General features: G+C 43.9%; 1 protein-coding gene across 1 annotated transcript in view; it reads left to right on the top strand.

Moving 5' to 3' along the window:
* Positions 1-19541, top strand: part of rspry1 (ring finger and SPRY domain containing 1) — a 320762-nt gene that overhangs the window by 278996 nt on the left and 22225 nt on the right. The window contains exon 12 of the mRNA XM_056282268.1: positions 5726-5828. Within this exon, the coding sequence (XP_056138243.1) occupies positions 5726-5828 (103 nt within the window). The remainder of the gene's footprint in view (positions 1-5725; positions 5829-19541) is intronic.

Genomic DNA, 19541 nt, shown 5'->3' with positions numbered 1-19541 from the left:
CAAACCACCGTGCGTGCTGAGCGTCGCATCCTGATGAAGCCAACAAAATCACATCATCTGCGAAGAGCAGAGATGAAATTCTGAGGTTCCCAAAACGGACACACTCCTCACCTTGGCTGCGCCTTGAGATCGTGTCCATGAATATCACAGACAGAATAACACAGACAAGGGACAATCTTGGTGGAGTCCGACATCCACCGAAAACATGTTTGACTTTGTGTCGAGAATGCGGACACAGCTCTCACTTTGGTTATACAAGCACCGAATGGCTTGTAGCAACTGCTCTGGTACCCCCATACTCCCGCTACCACCCACAGAGTGCCCTGGGGTTCACGGTCGTAAGCCTTCTCCAAGTCTACAAAACACATGCCTCCCTCAGCTCATCCGCAAGGGTAAAGAGTTGGTCCATTGTTCCACGGCCAGGACAGACTCCACATTGTTCCTCCTGGATCCGAGGTTCGACAATCGGTTGGAGCTTCCCTTCCAGCACCCTAGAGTAGACTTTCCCCAGTGAGGCTGAGCAGTGTGATGCCCCAATAATTGGAGCACACCCCCCGGTCCCCTTTTTTAAATATGGGAAACACCACCCCAGTCAGACCACAGCACACTTTTCCACTTTGCGTCGGTCCATCTCAGATGAGTTGGGGCCCAGAGAAGCCAGCGGCGTTTCTCGGTGTTGTTGATATATGGCTTTCGCTTTGCATGGTAGAGTTTTAACTTGCACTTGTAGATGTAGCAACGAACTGTGTTAACTGACAATGGTTTTCTCAAGTTTTCCTGAGCCCACGTGGTAATATCCTTTACAGCATGATGTCGGTTTTTAATGCAGTGCCGCCTGAGGGATTGAAAGGCCACGGGCATTCAATGTTGGTTTTCGGCCTTGCCACTTACGTACAGAGATTTCTCCGGATTCTCTGAATCTTTTGATGATATCATGGACTGTAGATGATGAAATCCCTAAATTCCTTGCAATTGTACGTTGAGAAACGTTGTTCTTAAACTGTTGGACTATTTGCTCACGCAGTTGTTCACAAAGTGGTTAACCTCGCCCCATCCTTGCTTGTGAACGACTGAGCCTTTCGGAGATGCTCCTTTTATACCCAATCATGTCACTCACCTGTTTCCAATTAACCTGTTCACCTGTGGAATGTTCCAAACAGGTGTTTTTTGAGCATTCCTCAACTTTCCCAGTCTTTTGTTGCCCCTGTCCCAGCTTCTTTGGAACGTGTTACAGGCATCAAATTCAAAATGAGTGAATATTTGCAAAAACAATAAAGTTTATCAGTTTAAACATTAAATATCTTGTTGTTGTAGTGTATTCAATTGAATATAGGTCGAAAAGGATTTGCAAATCATTGTATTCTGTTTTTATTCACGTTTTAAGCAATGTCCCAAATTCATTGGAATTGGGGTTTGTATATCTAGTGGGTACCACTCCACTTCCCGCACCAGCTCAGCCCCCCCCTCCCACCAGGGAGGTGACGTTCCCCGTCCCAAGGACCAGTCTGTGATGCCGGAAGTCGGCATGCCCCAGTCCCTGCATTTGCCTGCCGCCCAGCCTGCATTGCACCCTACCCCAATGCTCATCCCCGTGTGTGGTGGGTCAATGTTGTTTTTTTGGGCTGAGGCCGACCGGGCCCCATGGGCCAAGGCCCGGCCACCAGACGCTCGCCAGCGAGCTCCCTTCCCAGATCTGGCTCCAGGAGGGGGCCCCAGTTTCCCTTTACCATGCGAGGTGCTGTAGCTCTGCTGTTGTAACCTCACTGGGTTTCTTGGGAATCGCTCTTAGTCTGGCCCCTCCCCTGGGACCAATTTGCCTTGGGAGACCCTACTAAGAGTTTTTGCCTCCGACAGCACAGCTCCCAGGATCACTGGGACACCTAAACCCTTCCACCACATTAAGGTGGCGATTCTCGGAGGGGATTATTAGACATATAAACCAAAATAAAATACAGGCTATGCTGATAAGTTTAGATGCTGAAAAAGCTTTTGATTCTGTTAGATGGAAATCCTGTTTAAGGTTATGGAGAAGTTTGGGTTTAACCAAGTAATTATCAAGACATTAGCAGTCGGTTGTAGCATTAGTGGCTGGCCATCAGCCAAACTAAAAATCAATGGCCAGCTTACTGATTCTTTTCTATTAGAGAGATCCACCAGACAGGGCTGCCCGGTAAGTCTGCTTCTATTCACGATTTTTATTGAACCACTGGCACAATGGATTAAACAGAACAACATGATTAAAGGTATAAAAATGGCAGCAGGGCAACAAAACCTGGCCTTATTTGCGAACAATATTCTTATGTATCTCTCAAGTCCAACAGACTCTCTACCCGTGCTAATTAATGTCAGTGCTGGATGAATAGGGTCATACTCAAGCTATAAACTAAATGAGCAAAAAACCCAGGTCCTTAATTTTAACTGTAACACCCCCCCCCCACACACACACACACACACAGTATCTTCATTCTAGTTATCACATGGTCTGGGATAAAAAAAAGAAAGAAAAGGAAAATACCTGGGAATTTGTTTGCCTATAGACTTAGCCAAATTAGAAGAAATTAATTATGGTCATCTCAAAAAGGAACATATAACAGATATTAATAGATGGAATTTAATTCCTTACCTCAATATCAGTTCACATATCGATTCACTAAAGATGAATATCTTACTAAGAGTTTTATATTGATTCCAATCAGTACCTATTGAAAAACAAGAACAGTATTTCTTGGAGTGGGATAAAATTATATCTAGATTTATTTGGGCTTGGAAAAAAACCAAGACTAAGATATAAAACTCTACAATTATCAAAGGAGAGAGGTGGATTAGCCCTTCAATGCCTCACAGATTATTATAGATCAGCTCAGATTCAGCCACTAGTGAGCTGGTGTAAACTCAGCTGTAGATCAAGATGGAAAGAGATAGAGAGCTCAATGGAGAAGAGATTTCCAATTAACGTGTTAGTTGGGGACCCCTCATTAAATAGTAATCTTTCAGACCCCAATAATCCTTGGATAACTAGTTCCGTAAAGATATGGACTGAAATAATTAATAGGCACCAATTGAAGGGCAGGACTGAAATTCTCAAAAGGTTTGCCAATGATCCAAACTTCATGCCCAGTAAATATTTAAGGTTTAGAAGGTGGACTGGAAATGGTCTTACCGCGTACTGCACACTCTTAAACCAAGATACCGTTTTGAGCTTCCATGACCTTAAGGACAATTCTAACCTGCAAAATCAGGATCATTTTAGGTACTTACAAATCAGAGCTTTTATTGGCAAGATATTTCCAAAAGACAACACCACAATATGAAAGGAAATCTTTGATATTTTTCAAAAAGCCAGTAAAGATGCTTCTTACCAAAAAATAATATCTAAATTATATTTTGCCCTTCAAAATTTAAAAGGAGACCATACCCTGAATATTAAAGTAAGATGGGAAGCAAAGGGTAATTTCACAATAACATTGGAAGACTGGGACAGGATCTGCAGACAGCAATGGTTAATGACAAGTTCTCCGTCCTGGAGAAAATTCCGTTGGAAGAATGTGACTCGATTCTTTTATACTCCAGTGCACAAGACTAACTACTCAAATCAGACTATTTGCTGGAGGTCCTGTGGAAGTGCATTGGCAAACCACTTTAACATTTACTGGAGCTGTCCCTCTGTGGTCCCATTTTGGAGAAATGTCCACAGTGTCCTGGAGGCAGTTCTTAAGATGAAGATCTATTTTAATTTTAAAACCATGTACCTTGTTATCTGAAAGAACTCCGCTGAGCTTATGGCATGAAACAGGCTTATATTATATATATATATGTGTGTGTGTGTGTGTGTGTGTGTGTGTGTGTATATATATATATATATATATATATATATATATACCGATGACTCCAGTAAATTCTTTATGAGACATAAAGAATCTCATAAAGAATTTACTTGAATCACTGGATTATTTTGCTCCTTATTTGTTGAGCAGTTTTCCTATCGTTGATTGTTTCTTTTAACAAAGCACCTTCTCATGGTACCTCCTGTTTTTACAAAGTCTGCTGTGGGGACGACCGGGTTCCCGGTAGTATAACCGGGTCAGTCGATTGGACTGGTTAACCTTGGTTGGCAGCCAATCTAGAAGGACAACTCTGATTTCAAACCCGAGTAGATGAAGTTCGTTAGCCTTGTCAGGCAGTTTATTTAGGAGAAGGACAACTCTGATTTAAAACCTCCGCTGCCTTGTGGGTATACTCGTCTACGGGAAAGGCTTCGGGAAGAAACCCTGAGGAAAAATCTGCATCCGTCTCCGTTGTCAGACGTCTTGCTAGTCTTGCCACTGGTAGTAGGTGGTCTCGGACGAGAGAGTGGGGTTGATGATGTGCAACTCTTCCTCACTTTAATCATCACGCAAATCATCAGTCATCAATCACAGGATGACTAGATGGTCATCGTCACTGAGACGGACGAATAAACACACATACACTTTTTTTTTCTAAAATCCAGTGACTCGCTGGATTATTGAGCACTTTCCCTACTGTTGAGTGTTTTAACAAAGTTATATATATATATATATAAAATACATGCATACACCAGTAAGCCAAAACATTAAAGCCACCTGAGGCCACTCCCATCAGGGAATACCGTTGCCATGAAGGGGTGAACTTAGTCTGCAACAATGTTCAGGTAGGTGGTACATGTCAAAGTAACATCCACATGAATGCCAGGACCCAAGGTTTCCCAGCAGATCATTACCCAGAGCGTCACACTGCCTCCGCCAGCTTGCCTTCTCCCCATAGTGTATCCTGGTGAGATCTCTCCCCCAGGTAAACGACATACATGCACCCGGCCATTTACATGACGTAAAAGAAAACGTGATTCATCAAACCAGGCCACCTTCTTCCCTTGCTCCATGGTAAAGTTCCGAAACTCACATGCCCATTATAGGCACTCTCAGTGGTGCACAGACCAGGCTTAGGCAATGACTGGTCTGTGGCTACGCAGCCCCATACGCAGGAAGCTGTGATGCACTGTGTGTTTTGACATCTGTGTAGCATAGCCAACATTAACTTTTTCCACAATTTGAGTTACAATAGTTGTTATGTGGGATCGGACCAGAAAGGCAAGCTTTTGCTCGCCATGCACATCAGTGAGCCTTGGCCACCCATGACCCTGTCACCAGTTCACTGCTTGTCATTCCTTGGACTACTTTTGGTAGGTACTGACCACTGCATACTGGGAACACCCTACAAGACCTGAAGTTTTGGAGATACTCTGACCCAGTCTTCTAGCCATCACAACTTGGTCCTTGTCAAAGTCTCTCAGATCCTTATGCTTGTCCATTTATTCTGTGTCCAACACATCAACTTCAGGAACTGACTTTTCAATTGCTGCTTAATATATCTCTCCCCCTTGACAGGTGCCATTGTAATGAGATAATGTTATTCACTTACCTGTCAAACCCAAACCAGTCAGGTGATTCTGCCTGACTGAAGCAATAAAGTGATTTATACATCATTATTCGCGTGATCTTTTCTGGATAAAAGCAAGCCTTGGCACACTGCTTCAGAAAAAAAGCCAAGCGAGTCATCCATCCTTCAGAGCCTCAGTGTCAGATGTAACATCACTATCTGTTATTGTTATATCATTTATATCCATGAGCCGTTGAACAAGTAGATGTGACTTAGTTTAATTTCACTATTTTCTGATGTGTGCGCATTTGTATTCTTCTTTGTCCTTTAGGAGATGCTGTCGGGTTCCTGCTGGATCTTAGTAAGAAGCAGATGATCTTCTATTTGAATGGACACCAGTTGCCACCAGAGAAACAGGTCTTCTGCTCAGCAACGTAAGTACAAATTCACTCATAACTTCATAACATCCTGGGCATATACTCTGTCACTTATCTCTCATCAGTGAAGTCGCCCCTGTCCATGTTGCGCTGGGTGATATTGACAAAATCAAATATATTTTTGACTGAATAACTTAATCAATCAATAACATGAAGATATTTTGGGCATGATTATTGTTGGTTTCATACGATATTTACACACGGGAAAATGTTGAGAAATTATCATTAGCAATGTCGATGTGATGGAAAAAGCAGGTTAAGGCATTTATTGTTAATTTCACACGATTAAAACTGTATCAAGTTTAAAATGTCTTGATGCATGCTCAATAATCCAGGTAAGAAAATCACAAGAAGTTGAATCAGTTCTGGACACAACATTTAGTGTCAGAAACGTTTCATCACTCATCTAAGTGACCTCTCCAGTCTCAACTGACAGCAGGTATCCCCACCCTTATAAACAGTGGCATAATGACTGGAAACAACGATCAGTTTCATATGCAAATTGCCATGACCATTAACTAGAGTTACAATGGCCATGTGCACTATTCACAGAGGAATGGTTGCAATCACAGCAACAGATGTACTCTTAGCCAGTTCATTCCAAGGGATACTAAATGAGAGATTTGCTCTCTTGAAATGCTGTATCGAGGTCTGCCTTGATGTCTAGTCATGACAGTTGGTGGCAACAGGACATCACTGTTATTAGACCTGGTTCTTTGTCTGGTTTCATAAGCAGTCAGCAAAAAATGAAGACATCCATACAAGGACCCTAATGTATTGACTGATTCTCTATTTCTTGAATCTTCAACAAACCTTGAGCTTGATGGAAATCCAGATAAGGTTTGAATGTGATCACGAAGTTCTCCATACAGCATCTCATGCACAAAAGAATCTGTAGCTTCTCTTTGTATTTGTTCAATACATTCTAAAACCTTATTAAAAAACGTCTGTCATTTTCATTGTTACTTACTCCCAAAATGAAAAACGGCACTTGATAAGGAAAACAGGATGACTTTGAATAGCATCACTATAGTTCTCCTATTTTACATCAGGTTAGAATAAGCTGAGCAAGTCCTGCACATGTATTTCCTTGATTATTTAGCATGCATAAAGACAATAACATAAAACAACATAAAAATCGTCAGTAAAAAGGCACAATTGGTTGAGAATTCTGAATAGCTATTCTACTGCATATGGCATGGATCTGCAAGCTTTCAGCAAGTCTGCCTCCACCTGTTGTAATTCTGCCATTTTTTCATGCATACCTTTCCCTCAGCTTGTGTGGTGAGCTGATTAGCATCATCTTGCAAGAATGTTTGCTAACTCAAACCGAGTTTGTTTTTTCTTCTTCCCATCATGCCAAGTTTGAAACACATTTTGCACAAAATTTGCTGTGCCTCGTATACATTGCCTGGTACTGGTTTCAGCCATGCCACGACATCTTGGTTGAATAATCAATTTTCATTGAATTCTCACTTCCCGATGTTGCCCAAGGTAAAGTGGCAGCTAGCTAGTGACAATGGATCTACTGCTCTGAGCATCCCGGCCGCAAACAAAGTATGAGTGTCATTGGTTCAGCTATCCTGAACTACATGATATTAATGTAGCTCCTCTCGCAATGAACACGATGAGGCATGAGTTCTTGGTTTAGAATACTGGGCTTTATTGTCTTGGTTGGACAAACCCGTAAAAAACTGCGTACAAAGGAAAAGGAATGAGTGAATGAATAATGTTACAGCATGTGTTTTATACACAATAGTATACAGCCGAACGCTAGCTACCATTAGCTATTAAGCTAGTTAACACAGTCAACATTACTGTCAAATGTAAACAATGAACATACCTCGTAGGCTGCCTATGACGCTAGAGGGGCTAGTAGGTCTTCTTTTGCTTGTAAACTATCTTGTTCTTTCTTCTTTACAATTCAATCATGAGATAATAAATCTCTTAATATTTATTTGCGCTTGAAATATGACCTCGTTTTTCACGCTTCTCTCTGTGTTTACATTAATCAATCCCCTGGTAACATATGTCATGAAGATTAGTTCCGCCCCGGTGAAAGCCTACTAAATGTGAGGTAAGGTAGGAACCAAAAACCAATGCTGTGCTCAACTGATGTGAAGCAGTTACACTCCCACCAAATCACGCGTGATTTCTTAGAACAACTTAGAAGACAAAAATACTAAAACAGAACTGCTAATTAACTAGCTGATGGACAGAGAGGGAGAGTATACTGGAGTCTTCAGTCTGCTTCCAGCAGTGTGACTGTCTTGTGAATTGGCCCTTTCAGGTGGACAGGTTTGGAGATGCGTCTTCCCTTTCCATCCAAGGTTGAGTCGCTGATAAGCAACGTGAGTCTTCTTACTTTCCCATCCTTTCCTGGGTACACTTCGATAACCTTTGCCAACTTCCATTGGTTTCGTGGTAAAGTATCATCTTGCAGAAGAACGACATCATTGACCTTTGCGTTTCTGTGGTCTTTGGTCCACTTCTGTCTGTGTTGGAGGTTCAGGTGGTACTCTTTTTTTCCACCGTGCCCAGAAGTTGTTGGCCAATAGTTGCACTCAGCGCCATCTCTTGCGAAGGTAAAGGTCTTCCTTGACGAACCTCCCAGGCGATGGGGAGAGTATTATGGACTTCATGGTCAGGATATGGTTTGGTTGCGCTTCAAGATCTCCATTCTCCCACCACAGGAATCTTAAGTAGTCTCGGTCTTCTGCTTTCACATGGAACTGGTGGAACATACGTTCAATGTCGCACATTATTGCAACAGGACCTCTATGGAAACGACATAGGACTCCCACCAAGCTGTTTGTCAATTCAGGACCAGTCAGGAGATGGTCGTTCAAGGATGTGTCCTTGAATTTTGCAGAACAGTCAAAGACGACACGTATCTTGCCAGGCTTTTGTGGATGAAACATCCCATGGTGTGGGATGTACCATGCTAGTCCATTAGAGATGTCCCCTTCTGGAACTCTTTCTGCATCTCTGCGGGCTATGGTCTCCTCCATGAAGGTCTTGTAGTCTTGGTAGTATTGCTGGTTTCCTTTCAGCTTCCTTTCTAGGCATTTGAGACGTTGGATAGAACACCTCTTGTTATCTGGTAAGTTGGGCCTTTCTTTCTCGAATGGCAGTGGCATTTCCAGGTGACCATCATCCTTAAGCTTGATGCCTCTTTCCATGTCCGACAGGAATCGGAGATCTTCTTGGGAGATGTGGCCATCCTCTGAAGCTCTTTTGGTGAAGTCAGATTCTAGCACCTTGATGACATCTGCAGGTAAGACCACTTCCCTGATTTGTGTTCTACAGACATAACGCACTTCACTTGTGAGGTCTGCAGAGGATTGAAGACCTGGCATCACTTGCTTCATGATGACTTGGTGGCTTACTCCAATCGCATCTCCATAGTCGAAACAGGGGTTACCATATCCAACTACACTCCAGCCCAAGTCTGTTCTCTGTGCAAAGGGCTGATTTTCTTCACCAGGCAATACTTGTCTTGGGATGAGAGCTTGAGGGCAGTTGTAGCCAATTAGCAGGCCAACATCACAACTTTGCTGAGGAGCGATCTCATCTGCGATGTGCTCAAGATGAGGCCATGCCTTTGCGGTCTCTGGTGTGTAATGTGATCTCTGTTTGCAGGGATGAATTCTCTTGAGTAGGTCATTGGCAGAGGGATTATCTTGTCCGAGTAGAATCCTCTCACTTGTAGTCCAGTCCATTTCCGACAGGACACTACTGTGTTTCTTGAAGCCATTGTGGAGAGCCTTAACTGAACGGGTTCATTCTTCGTTTGGAGAGCCTTTGCTGTTTCTTCAAGGATAAAGCTTGTGTCACTTTGTGTATCGAGGAGTGCATACATGAGAACTTCACGATCTGGCTCACTTGTTGTTGACACCCACACTGGAATGATCGTAGAAGTATGAGTGCCTTTGACGTTTTGGACAACTCTGTGTGATGTTGCCTGACTTGTTGTACTTGCTGCTTCATCTTGTGGGCTCTCCTTTTTCCTTTCCTTTGACCTGTTGCCGTCTTGCGCTCCATCAGGTTTTGCGGGCATTCTTTCTTCCTTGGTGCGGTCCTCATGAAGGCATGTCAGATGTGGTTTGTCACATGTCTTGCAGGTCTTCCTCTTTTTGCAGTCCCTTGAGTGATGGCCAGGCTTAAGACAGCCAAAGCACAATTTCCTCTCTTGAACAAACTTGACTCGCTCTGAGATAGTCTCCTCCATAAACTGACGACACTTGTGTAGACTGTGGCCTTCCTTCTCACAGAAGACACAGCTGGTAGCGACATCTTTCTCGTCTGAGTTGGTTGCCAGCGCCTTTGCTGCGGGCCCTCTGTTTCTCGAAACCTTTTCGCCTTCACTCGGTTTTAGAGCATGGAGAGATGTCAGTGGGTTGCAAGCGATTTTGGCTTCACGCGTGACAAACTTGACGAACTGACTGAAGCTTGGGAACCCTTGATTTTGTTCTTCCATTTGTACAACTTCCCTGTTCCATCTTGAAGTCAGCCAGTCTGGAAGTTTAGCAAGCATTTTCTGGTTCTCGTTGCAGTCATTGAGTATTTCAAGACTCTTCATTTGGGACATGGCAGCCTCACAACTGCGAAGGAAATCAGAATATTCTTGAAGTTCCACACTGCCTTTGGAACTTATCTTGGGCCATGCATCAAGCCTGTCTCTGAAGACCTTGGCGATGAGGAATGGATTCCCGTATCTCTCTTCTAGGATAGCTGCATGATAGGCTGACTCTGTGCCTAGCAGGAAGTAGCTCTCTATGGCCTTCTTGGCAGGTCCGCCCACATACTTTCGTAGATAATATATCTTTTCTTCAGCTGGTAGGTCTTTCCTGTCAATGAGTGTTTGAAATGAAACTTTCCAATCATTGAATCTAAGTGGGTCGCCGTTGAATATTGTAGGTTCAAGTACGGGAAGAAGACTCGCACTGATGGACTCTGCGAATGCTCTGATAATAGCTACTGTGCTGTCTGCTTGCATTGAATGTGTCACAGTTTGTGGCGAAGACTGGTGCTGTAGAGTACTTTCCTCCTTGACCTTCACTTTCTCCTTCAGAGTTTCGTCCTTGACTTTCACTTTCTCCTTCAGAGTGGCACGTTGATGGAGCAGCTCAGATATTTCTTCGTCTGAGCAGATACTCTGGTCATATACTTGCTGTCGCGCCTGGGCAGCCCTTAGCTTCTTAATGGTCTCCAGGCGCTCTATTTCTCTGTGCTTAGCTTCTAGTGCTCTTTGTCTCTGGGAGGCTTCAGCTTCGAGTTCGTGATGTTCTTCGATCTTACGCTTTTGCTCTTGCAGTACTTGTAAAATGGCTTTATTGGCAGCAACCTCAGCAGCAGCGTCTTGTACTTTAGCAGAGGACTGGCTTGAATGTCTCGATATGACCCTTGAGTTTCTTTGAGAATGAGCCGAGGACTTGGTGCAGTGAGACGAGCTGCTTTCAGAATGGGCGGAGAACCCAGTATGGTAAGGGCTGGTGCTTAATTTGTCTGCAGCCGCAGCCTTGAATTCGGACGTTTCCTCTTTCACGCCCTGTCCTTCATCCTCTTGTCCTTCGTCCTTTCTTGTGTCTAGACAGCTTCTTGCAGTCTCAATGAGCATCCTTGTGACTGCGGCGTATGTCATGGTCGGGCCTGTTCATACGCCTTAACTCATCATAGACAACGTTTAGATCCTTTGAGGCTTTACCTATCTTTGTGATGTGCACATGCAGCAGGTCATTTGAGCATTGTTCAATCTGCACTTCTTTGGCATCTTTAGCGATAGCCTTCCACTTATCATAGCTCAAAACAGTGTTCAAGTCCTCTTACTTGCACATCGTGTAGTTCTTGGCCCCTTTCCGTTAGCTTCCGGACTCTTTGGCTTCTTTGTGGCTCTTGTGCAGAATCATGGTTATCAGCTCTTGTGCCTTCAACTTCCTTTTCTATGTCTGTGTCTTGCTGCAGCTCGTCTTCACCTACACCCTCTCTGCCACCCTCGGCGCCTTCTCTATTATTGTCAGAGTACGACTGCCATTGTACTTGATATGCTTTAGTTATGTGCTTTAGCTCTAATCTTGTGTTAAACTGAGTGACTTGGTCTATAATAGATAGATGTTTAGCTGAGTAGCTATCTTCAATAACTTTGATCTAGCTATTTTAACATATTTGTAGAATAAACAGCTTTACTCAATTTAAACCATCAAAACTGACTGTTAAACTTTAAAGAAAGAAAATCCATTAATGATAACCTATTGTGCAACAATATATAACGTCTGGAGTTGAATGCTTATTCTCTTGGTTACAGCACACTACCATTTAACTTAAATTACAAATGACAAAAGAAAATGAATGCACCTTTCAATATTAGTATGCAAATGTGTCAATCTCTTGTGTAGAGCCTTACAATGTCTCTTAGTTGCAGCTTGCAACACAATAGTAACACAGAACCTTTTCCAGTGGGTGCTTCTGTGTAGAGGGCTGCGCGCGCGCTGCATGTTCGCTCATCTGTGGAATGCTGTGGAACGCTGCTCTCGGTACAGGTGCCATCTTCGTCTGACGTTTCTCATGCAGAGCAGTCGAGTTTTTTTACTGTAGCTCCTCTAGCAATGAACATGATGAGGCATGAGTTCTCGGTTTAGAATACTGGGCTTTATTGTCTTCGTTGGACAAACCCGTAAAAAACCGCGTACAAAGGAAAAGATATGAATGAGTGAATGAATAATGTTACAGCATGTGTTTTATACACAATAGTATACAGCCGAACGCTAGCTACCATTAGCTATTAAGCTAGTTAACACAGTCAACATTACTGTCAAATGTAAACAATGAACATACCTCGTAGGCTGCCTATGACGCTAGAGGGGCTAGTAGGTCTTCTTTTGCTTGTAAACTATCTTGTTCTTTCTTCTTTACAATTCGATCATGAGATAATAAATCTCTTAATATTTATTTGCGCTTGAAATATGACCTTGTTTTTCGCGCTTCTCTCTGTGTTTACATTAATCAATCCCCTGGTAACATATGTCATGAAGATTAGTTCCGCCCCGGTGAAAGCCTACTAAATGTGAGGTAAGGTAGGAACCAAAAACCAATGCTGTGCTCAACTGATGTGAAGCAGTTACAATTAATGTGAGAGGAAATCATTTAAATTGTTTTAAAAAATATTGTAAATCGTTTAAAAAATAGATGTTAACCAATTATTTTAAGATTTTAAATTGCAACGTCAGAAAAAAATCGATTCATAATATTCTACTTCCCATGTCTTAGCATTTTTTGAAAGAATTTTGAAAGACTGGTTTAAGACATTTTCCCTACGACATGTCTTTGGACTGTGGGAGGAAACCGGAGCACCCGGAGGAAACCCACGCAGACATGGGGAGAGCATGCAAACTCCACACAGGATGACCAAGAATCGGCCGTACTAAATTGTCCCTAAGTGTGAATGTGTGTGTCGGCCCTGTGATGGACTGATTGCCTGCCCAGAGTGTCTCCCCGCCTGCCGCCAAATGACTGCTGGGATAGGCTCTAGCATCTCCGCAACACTGAGAGCAGGATAAGCGGTTTGGATAATGGATGGATGGATGGATCACTAAAAGACAAAATACTTGATGAATGCAGCACAATAGCTATTGACAATTATAGTTACCACCAATTGTGCCTTTTTACTGATGATTCGTGATTTTTACGTTGTTTGATTTTATTGTTTTCCATCAGAATTGGATTCAACTTTATAATAATGTTAATAATAATGGATTACATTTATATAGTACTTTATCTAGACACCCAAAGCACTTTACATTGAAGGGGGGAAACTTACCTTAACCACCACCAATGTGTATCACCCACCTGGGTGATGCACGGCAGACATTTTGCACCAGAATGCTCACTACACGTCAGCTTGAGGTGGAGAGGGAGGAATCATTCAGCGAATTACACGGGGGGAAGATTAGGTGGGCAGATGGAGAGAGCCAGGTTGGAATTTTGCCAGGACACCAAGGGGCCCCCCCACTCTTTGTGATAAGTGCCATGGGATCTTTAATGACCACAGTGAGTCAGGACCTCCGTCTCATCCAAAGGATGAGCATCTCCTACATCACAGTGTCCCCGTCACTGCACTGGGGCATTTGGGAATTTTTTTTTTTTTATTAGGACCAGAGGGAAGAATTCCCCCTACAGCCCCACCAACACCGCTTCCAGCAGCAACTCAGTTTTCCTGGGAGGTCTTCATCCAAGTACTAGACAAGCCCATACCTGCTTAGCTTCTGTCATTCAGCAAAGCCAGTGTACACGTTGGTATAGCTGCCGGGCAAGTGTGCCTATGCACATGAGTAATTTGACTCCAGTTCACAGCAGCTTCTAGCACTTGTATACATCACTTACATACAAAAAAGAAAAGAAAAAAAAACAGAAGAAATTAATTGAACAACAAACAGGACATTGGAGGCAAGTATGTATGCCCAACAGGTAGTATGTCACTACTATACAGAGTTTTGTTATGGTTGAATAATCCAACAACCTATGCCCATATTTTATACCATATTGCTTATATACTATATTGCCCATACACTGTACCATAAACAATACCAAAACTCCACAACCCATCATGCCCATGTCTTTATGCAGGCATTTCAATGGCCATGTGTACTATTCACAGAGGACTAGGGAATGTTGCAATCACAGTATTGTAAGATGGCAACAGATGTTTAATGACCAAAACCAATGACCAGTTTCATGTGAATATGGGTGTGACCAGGGATGGTCATTCCCTCTTAACATAGATGGCCTCTTTATCTCCCAATTAGCCAACATCCAAATGGATTTCATCGCTTTTATCCGTGACAGGATTTCATGATTTTTTGGGTGGCTTGCATTCAAAATGATTGATTTTGAGACGAAATGTCCAGAATTGTAAAATTTAGAGTTTTTCCCAGTTTATAGCATTTTCATTGTGTCTTTATGTCTATAAAAATTGAAAATAATTGTTCAGGGTTGCTGAAATATACAGAATAACTGAAATATCAGTATTGTCTAGCAATATACTAGATAGCTGTTTACATTTAGTCATGTAGTTTAATTAATATGTTTAGTCAAGGAATTTCTTATAGTGTAGATTATCAGACTGAGAGCTTGGTCTATAACATTGAGACCGTCTCCCTACCCTGCTGTATTGCTCCCAAGCTCTCCTCTCCTAAAGGTGTGAATCACAATAATCTAATAATCATTCCTACCACTGGTGTTGGTGAAATGTGCAACAAAGTACCTAATATTCTACAGAACCAAACATCTAATTTTATCAAAAAAGTGACCACATATCATCCAAAGTGTTGGTCATCAAAATTGTCAACAAGTTGTCTTATTCCAATTAATATTTCACCTATTGCTATCTCTAAAGTTCTGCCTACTACTGATCACCTCCACAAGATGCTTAAATTGGGTTTCATAAATATCAGATCAGGTGGCATGGTGGCGCAATGGTTAGTGCGGTCACCTCACAGCAAGAAGGTCCTGGGTTCAAGCCCTGGGGTAGTCCAACCTTAGGGGTCATCCTGGGTCATCCTCTTTGTGGAGTTTGTTTGTTCTCCCCGTGTCTGCGTGGGTTTCCTTCGGGTGCACCGGTTTCCTCCCACAGTCCAAAGACATGTAGGTCAGGTGAATTGGCCTTACTAAATTGTGCCTAGGTGTGAATATGTGTGTGTGTGTGTGTGTGTGTGTGTGTGTGTGTGTGTGTGTGTGTGTGTGTGTGTGTGTGTGTGTGTGTGTTGGCCGTGTGATGTCATGGCAGCCTGTTCAGCGTGTCTCCCCACCTGCCACTCACTTCAGCAGTCCATTGAAATGATGATGACTGTGATGCAGTTTGCAGTTTAAGCTTGGCAAGCATGCCTGTGGGTTATCAGGCCAGAGTGACAATATCATCCACATTTGTCACAGATGAATGTTGAGTTGGTCTGTTATGTCTTACATGGTGGGCCTTATCATAGGCTTCTTGTCACTTTTGTTCAACAGCTGTTCTCAATTGCCTTACTGTGGAGCGCCATCTCTGTCTGTCCAGGGCCACTGTCTCCCAACTGGAGTCATCTATGCCACAGATCTTCATGCGGTGCTTGAGCACATCTTTGAAGCATAGCTTCTGGCCTCCCTGCTTCCTTTTTTCCCTGGCGCAGCTCCCCATAGAAACCCTCTTTTGGTAGGCATTTGTCTGGCATTCTTCTCACATGGCCGGCCCATCTGAGCTGGGAGACTCCTTTCCTTTCCAAAGTCTTAGAAAAAGCAGTCGCCGCTCAACTCCAGACCCACCTAATACATAACAATCTGTTCGAAAAGTTCCAGTCCGGTTTCCGCCCTGGCCACAGCACAGAAATAGCTCTGGTCAGGGTCACGAATGACCTCTTAATGACAGCTGACACTGGTTCCTCATCCCTCCTCATCCTCCTGGATCTGACAGCGGCCTTCGACACCATAGATCACAACATTCTCCTCCAACGTCTGCACTCCACCGTCGGTCTCTCTGGCACTGTCCACCACTCGTTCACCTCCTACTTATCTGACAGAACTGAGTATGTTGCCCTGGGCAAGGCAAAATCTCAGACTCACAATGTCACGTGCGGTGTTCCACAAGGTTCGGTGTTGGGTCCCACTCTTTTCACCCTGTACATGATCCCCCTAGGCCACATCATCAGTAAGCATGGAATAGCTCTCCATTGCTATGCTGATGATACACAATTATATCTCAGAACCAAACCCACTCCCTTCACACCTCTGCCACTGGCCACACTGAAGTCCTGCCTGGACGAGATAGAGGCATGGATGAAGCTGAACTTTCTACAGTTAAACAGCTCTAAGAGAGAAGCTATCCAAATTGGTCCACCTCATCAGATCCAGTCATCATCCATCACCAGCATTACTTTCTCCGGCCAAAACACCCCCCTCTCCACATCAGTCACAAACCTGGGGGTTAAAATGGACCCCCACCTCACCTTTGAGACACACATCAAACACCTCTGACAAAATTCCTTCTATCATCTCAGGAACATCTCTAAACTCCGTCCCATGCTCTCCCAGATAGATGCAGAAAAGCTTGTCCATGCCTTTGTCTCCTCCAAGCTGGACTACTGCAACGCACTCCTCATCGGAATCCCCAGCTTCTGTCTTCAGAGGCTCCAGTACATCCAGAACTGCACTGCTAGGATGCTGATGAGGGTGCGCAAGTATGATCACATCACTCCCACCTCAAATCACTTCACTGGCTCCCCATATCTTTCAGAGTTGAGTACAAGATCTCCCTCCTCACCCACCAATGCATATATGGAAATGCCCCCTCCTACCTCAAGGAGCTCCTTGCACCAAAAACCTGCACACGTACCCTTCGCTCCTCTTATGCCAACTTCCTCCAAGAAGCACAGTGGAAGCTGATAACCATGGGGAAGCAGGCTTTCTCCTCAGCTGCCCCCAGGCTGCGGAATGCCCTCCCAGACCACCTGAGGGCACCACAGTCTGTGGAAACCTTCAAACAACACCTCAAAACCTATCTGTTCACCAAAGCTTTTTCCTAGCCAGGCCACCTCTTTTCCCATGCCTTTTTTAAATGGTTTTGACCATGGACTCTGTTTCACGGACTATGATTACGGATTGTGGATGACTGCACTTTTGCCGCCTTTGTGATTACTTTTAACTTGCACTGTGTACTGATTATTGTTGATGTATTTTATCCATTGTTTTATAGCACTTTGAGATTTCTCTGAAATGTAAAGTGCATTTACAAATAAAATGTATTAGTAGTAGTAGTAGTAGTAGTAGTAGGGATTCAACACTGACAGTACCAACACGTCTCAATACTTCCACATTGGGCACCTTGTCTTCCCATCTGATTTGCAGCAGCTTTCGCAGATGATGAAGCTGTATGCTGGTGAGCTTCTTGATGTGCTTGCGATACAGGGTCATGCATTCAGTGAAGTATAGTAGAGACGGGAGAACAGCTGTGTTGTAAACCTTGATCTTTGTTGTAAGCCTGATGTCATGGTGGGACCAAAGTCATTTGTGGAGGGCACCAAAGGGTTTTGTGGAATCTTCTGTCCACTTCTAAGTCAGAGGAGTTTGTATCTGTCAAAGCACTGTCCAAATAGCTAAAGCACTCAGTGGGCTTCAGAGTTGCTCCATTAACCAAAATACTGGGCTGACCTTCTGAAGGGCTTTTCTGAGGGGGAGGCTGGTACAGAAGCTCTGTTTTGGAGATGTTGATCTTCACTCCATAGAGGGTAGCCGCTGAAGAGAAGCGGTCTACTATTTTTTGCATTTCTCCAGGATCATTGGCAACCAGAGCTGAGTCATCTGCATAGAGATGCTCTCGAACACAGAGTTCTCTTGTTTTGGTAGACGCCTTGAGTCTTGCAAGATAGTAGAGGTTTCCATTTGTTCAGGTCCTGATGTACAAACCACCTCTCAAGTTGGGCGACATTGTTTCTAGGACTGCAACAAGATATAACGTGAATAGGGCCGGTGCAAGTACACATCCCTGCATCACTCCGTGCTTGATGTTGAAAGCATCACTGATGTCTCCTCCAGTTGATACTTTCCCTGTCATAACATCATGGAAAAGTCTGATGATGCTGAACAGTTTCTGGGGCCAGCCATAAGTCTCTAGCACTTTCCACAGTGTCTCTCTACCGACAGTGTCAAACGCTTTTGAAAAGTCCACAAAAACAATGTAAAGTGGCTGGTGCTGTTTGGTCACTTTCTGTTGGTGTTGTCTCAGGGTGAAGATCATGTCTGTGGTGGATCTATCAGATCTGAAACAACATTGGCTTTCAGGCAACACTTCTTCTGAAAGGATCTTTATCTGGTCAATATGATCTTAGCCATGACCTTTCCAGCAGTTGACAGAAGTGAGATCCCACGGTGGTTTCCACAATCGCTTTGTTCACCCTTCGTCTTGTAGATGGTCACAATCAAAGCATCTTTGAAGTCTTGAAGAAGGCATGGGTTCTGCCAGCAGGCATTATAGAGCCTTAGTAGCTAGGTGACGTCAAAACTACAGACCGGTTTCCCTTCTACCCTTTCTATCCAAGACTCTCGAACGTCCTGTCTGGACCCCAATCAGTCTGGGTTCAAGGTGGGTCACTCGACAGAGACGGCTGTCCTTGGAGTGACAGAATCACTGTACGCTGCGAGAGCAAACTCTCTCTCTGTACTGATTCTCCTGGACTTGTCAGCTGCGTTCGACACCGTGACTCACCAGATCCTCCTCTCTACCCTCGAGGGGCTGCGTGTCACAGGCTCTGCACTCTCAATGTTTGCATCCTACCTGACAAGTCGCTCCTAACAGGTGACATGGAGGGGAACTGTGTCGGAGCATCGCAGACTGACTACAGGCATTCCACAAGGTTCGGTTCTGGGTCCTCTCCTTTTCTCCCTATACACAACATCCCTGGGTTCTGTTAGTCACTCGTATGACTTCTCTTACCGTTGTTATACTGATGACACCCAGCTAATCTTGTCCTTTCCTCCCTCTGACAAACAAGTAGAGACAGGCATTGCTGCATGCTTGACTGAGATCTTGGAGTGGATGGTGACACACCAGCAGAAGCTCAATCTGGACAAGACAGAGCCGATGTTCCTCGCGGGGAAAGGTTGCCCGCACCGAGACCTGGCCATAGCTATTGATAACACCGTGGTGACGCCAACTCGGACTGCGAGGAATCTGGGTGTGACTCTGGA

Source organism: Lampris incognitus, chromosome 6 (genome assembly GCF_029633865.1).
Source record: "Lampris incognitus isolate fLamInc1 chromosome 6, fLamInc1.hap2, whole genome shotgun sequence".
In the NCBI taxonomy this organism is placed as follows: Eukaryota; Metazoa; Chordata; class Actinopteri; order Lampriformes; family Lampridae; genus Lampris; species Lampris incognitus.
Note: the sequence above shows the minus strand (reverse complement) of the source record. Positions and strands in the feature narration are given on the sequence as shown.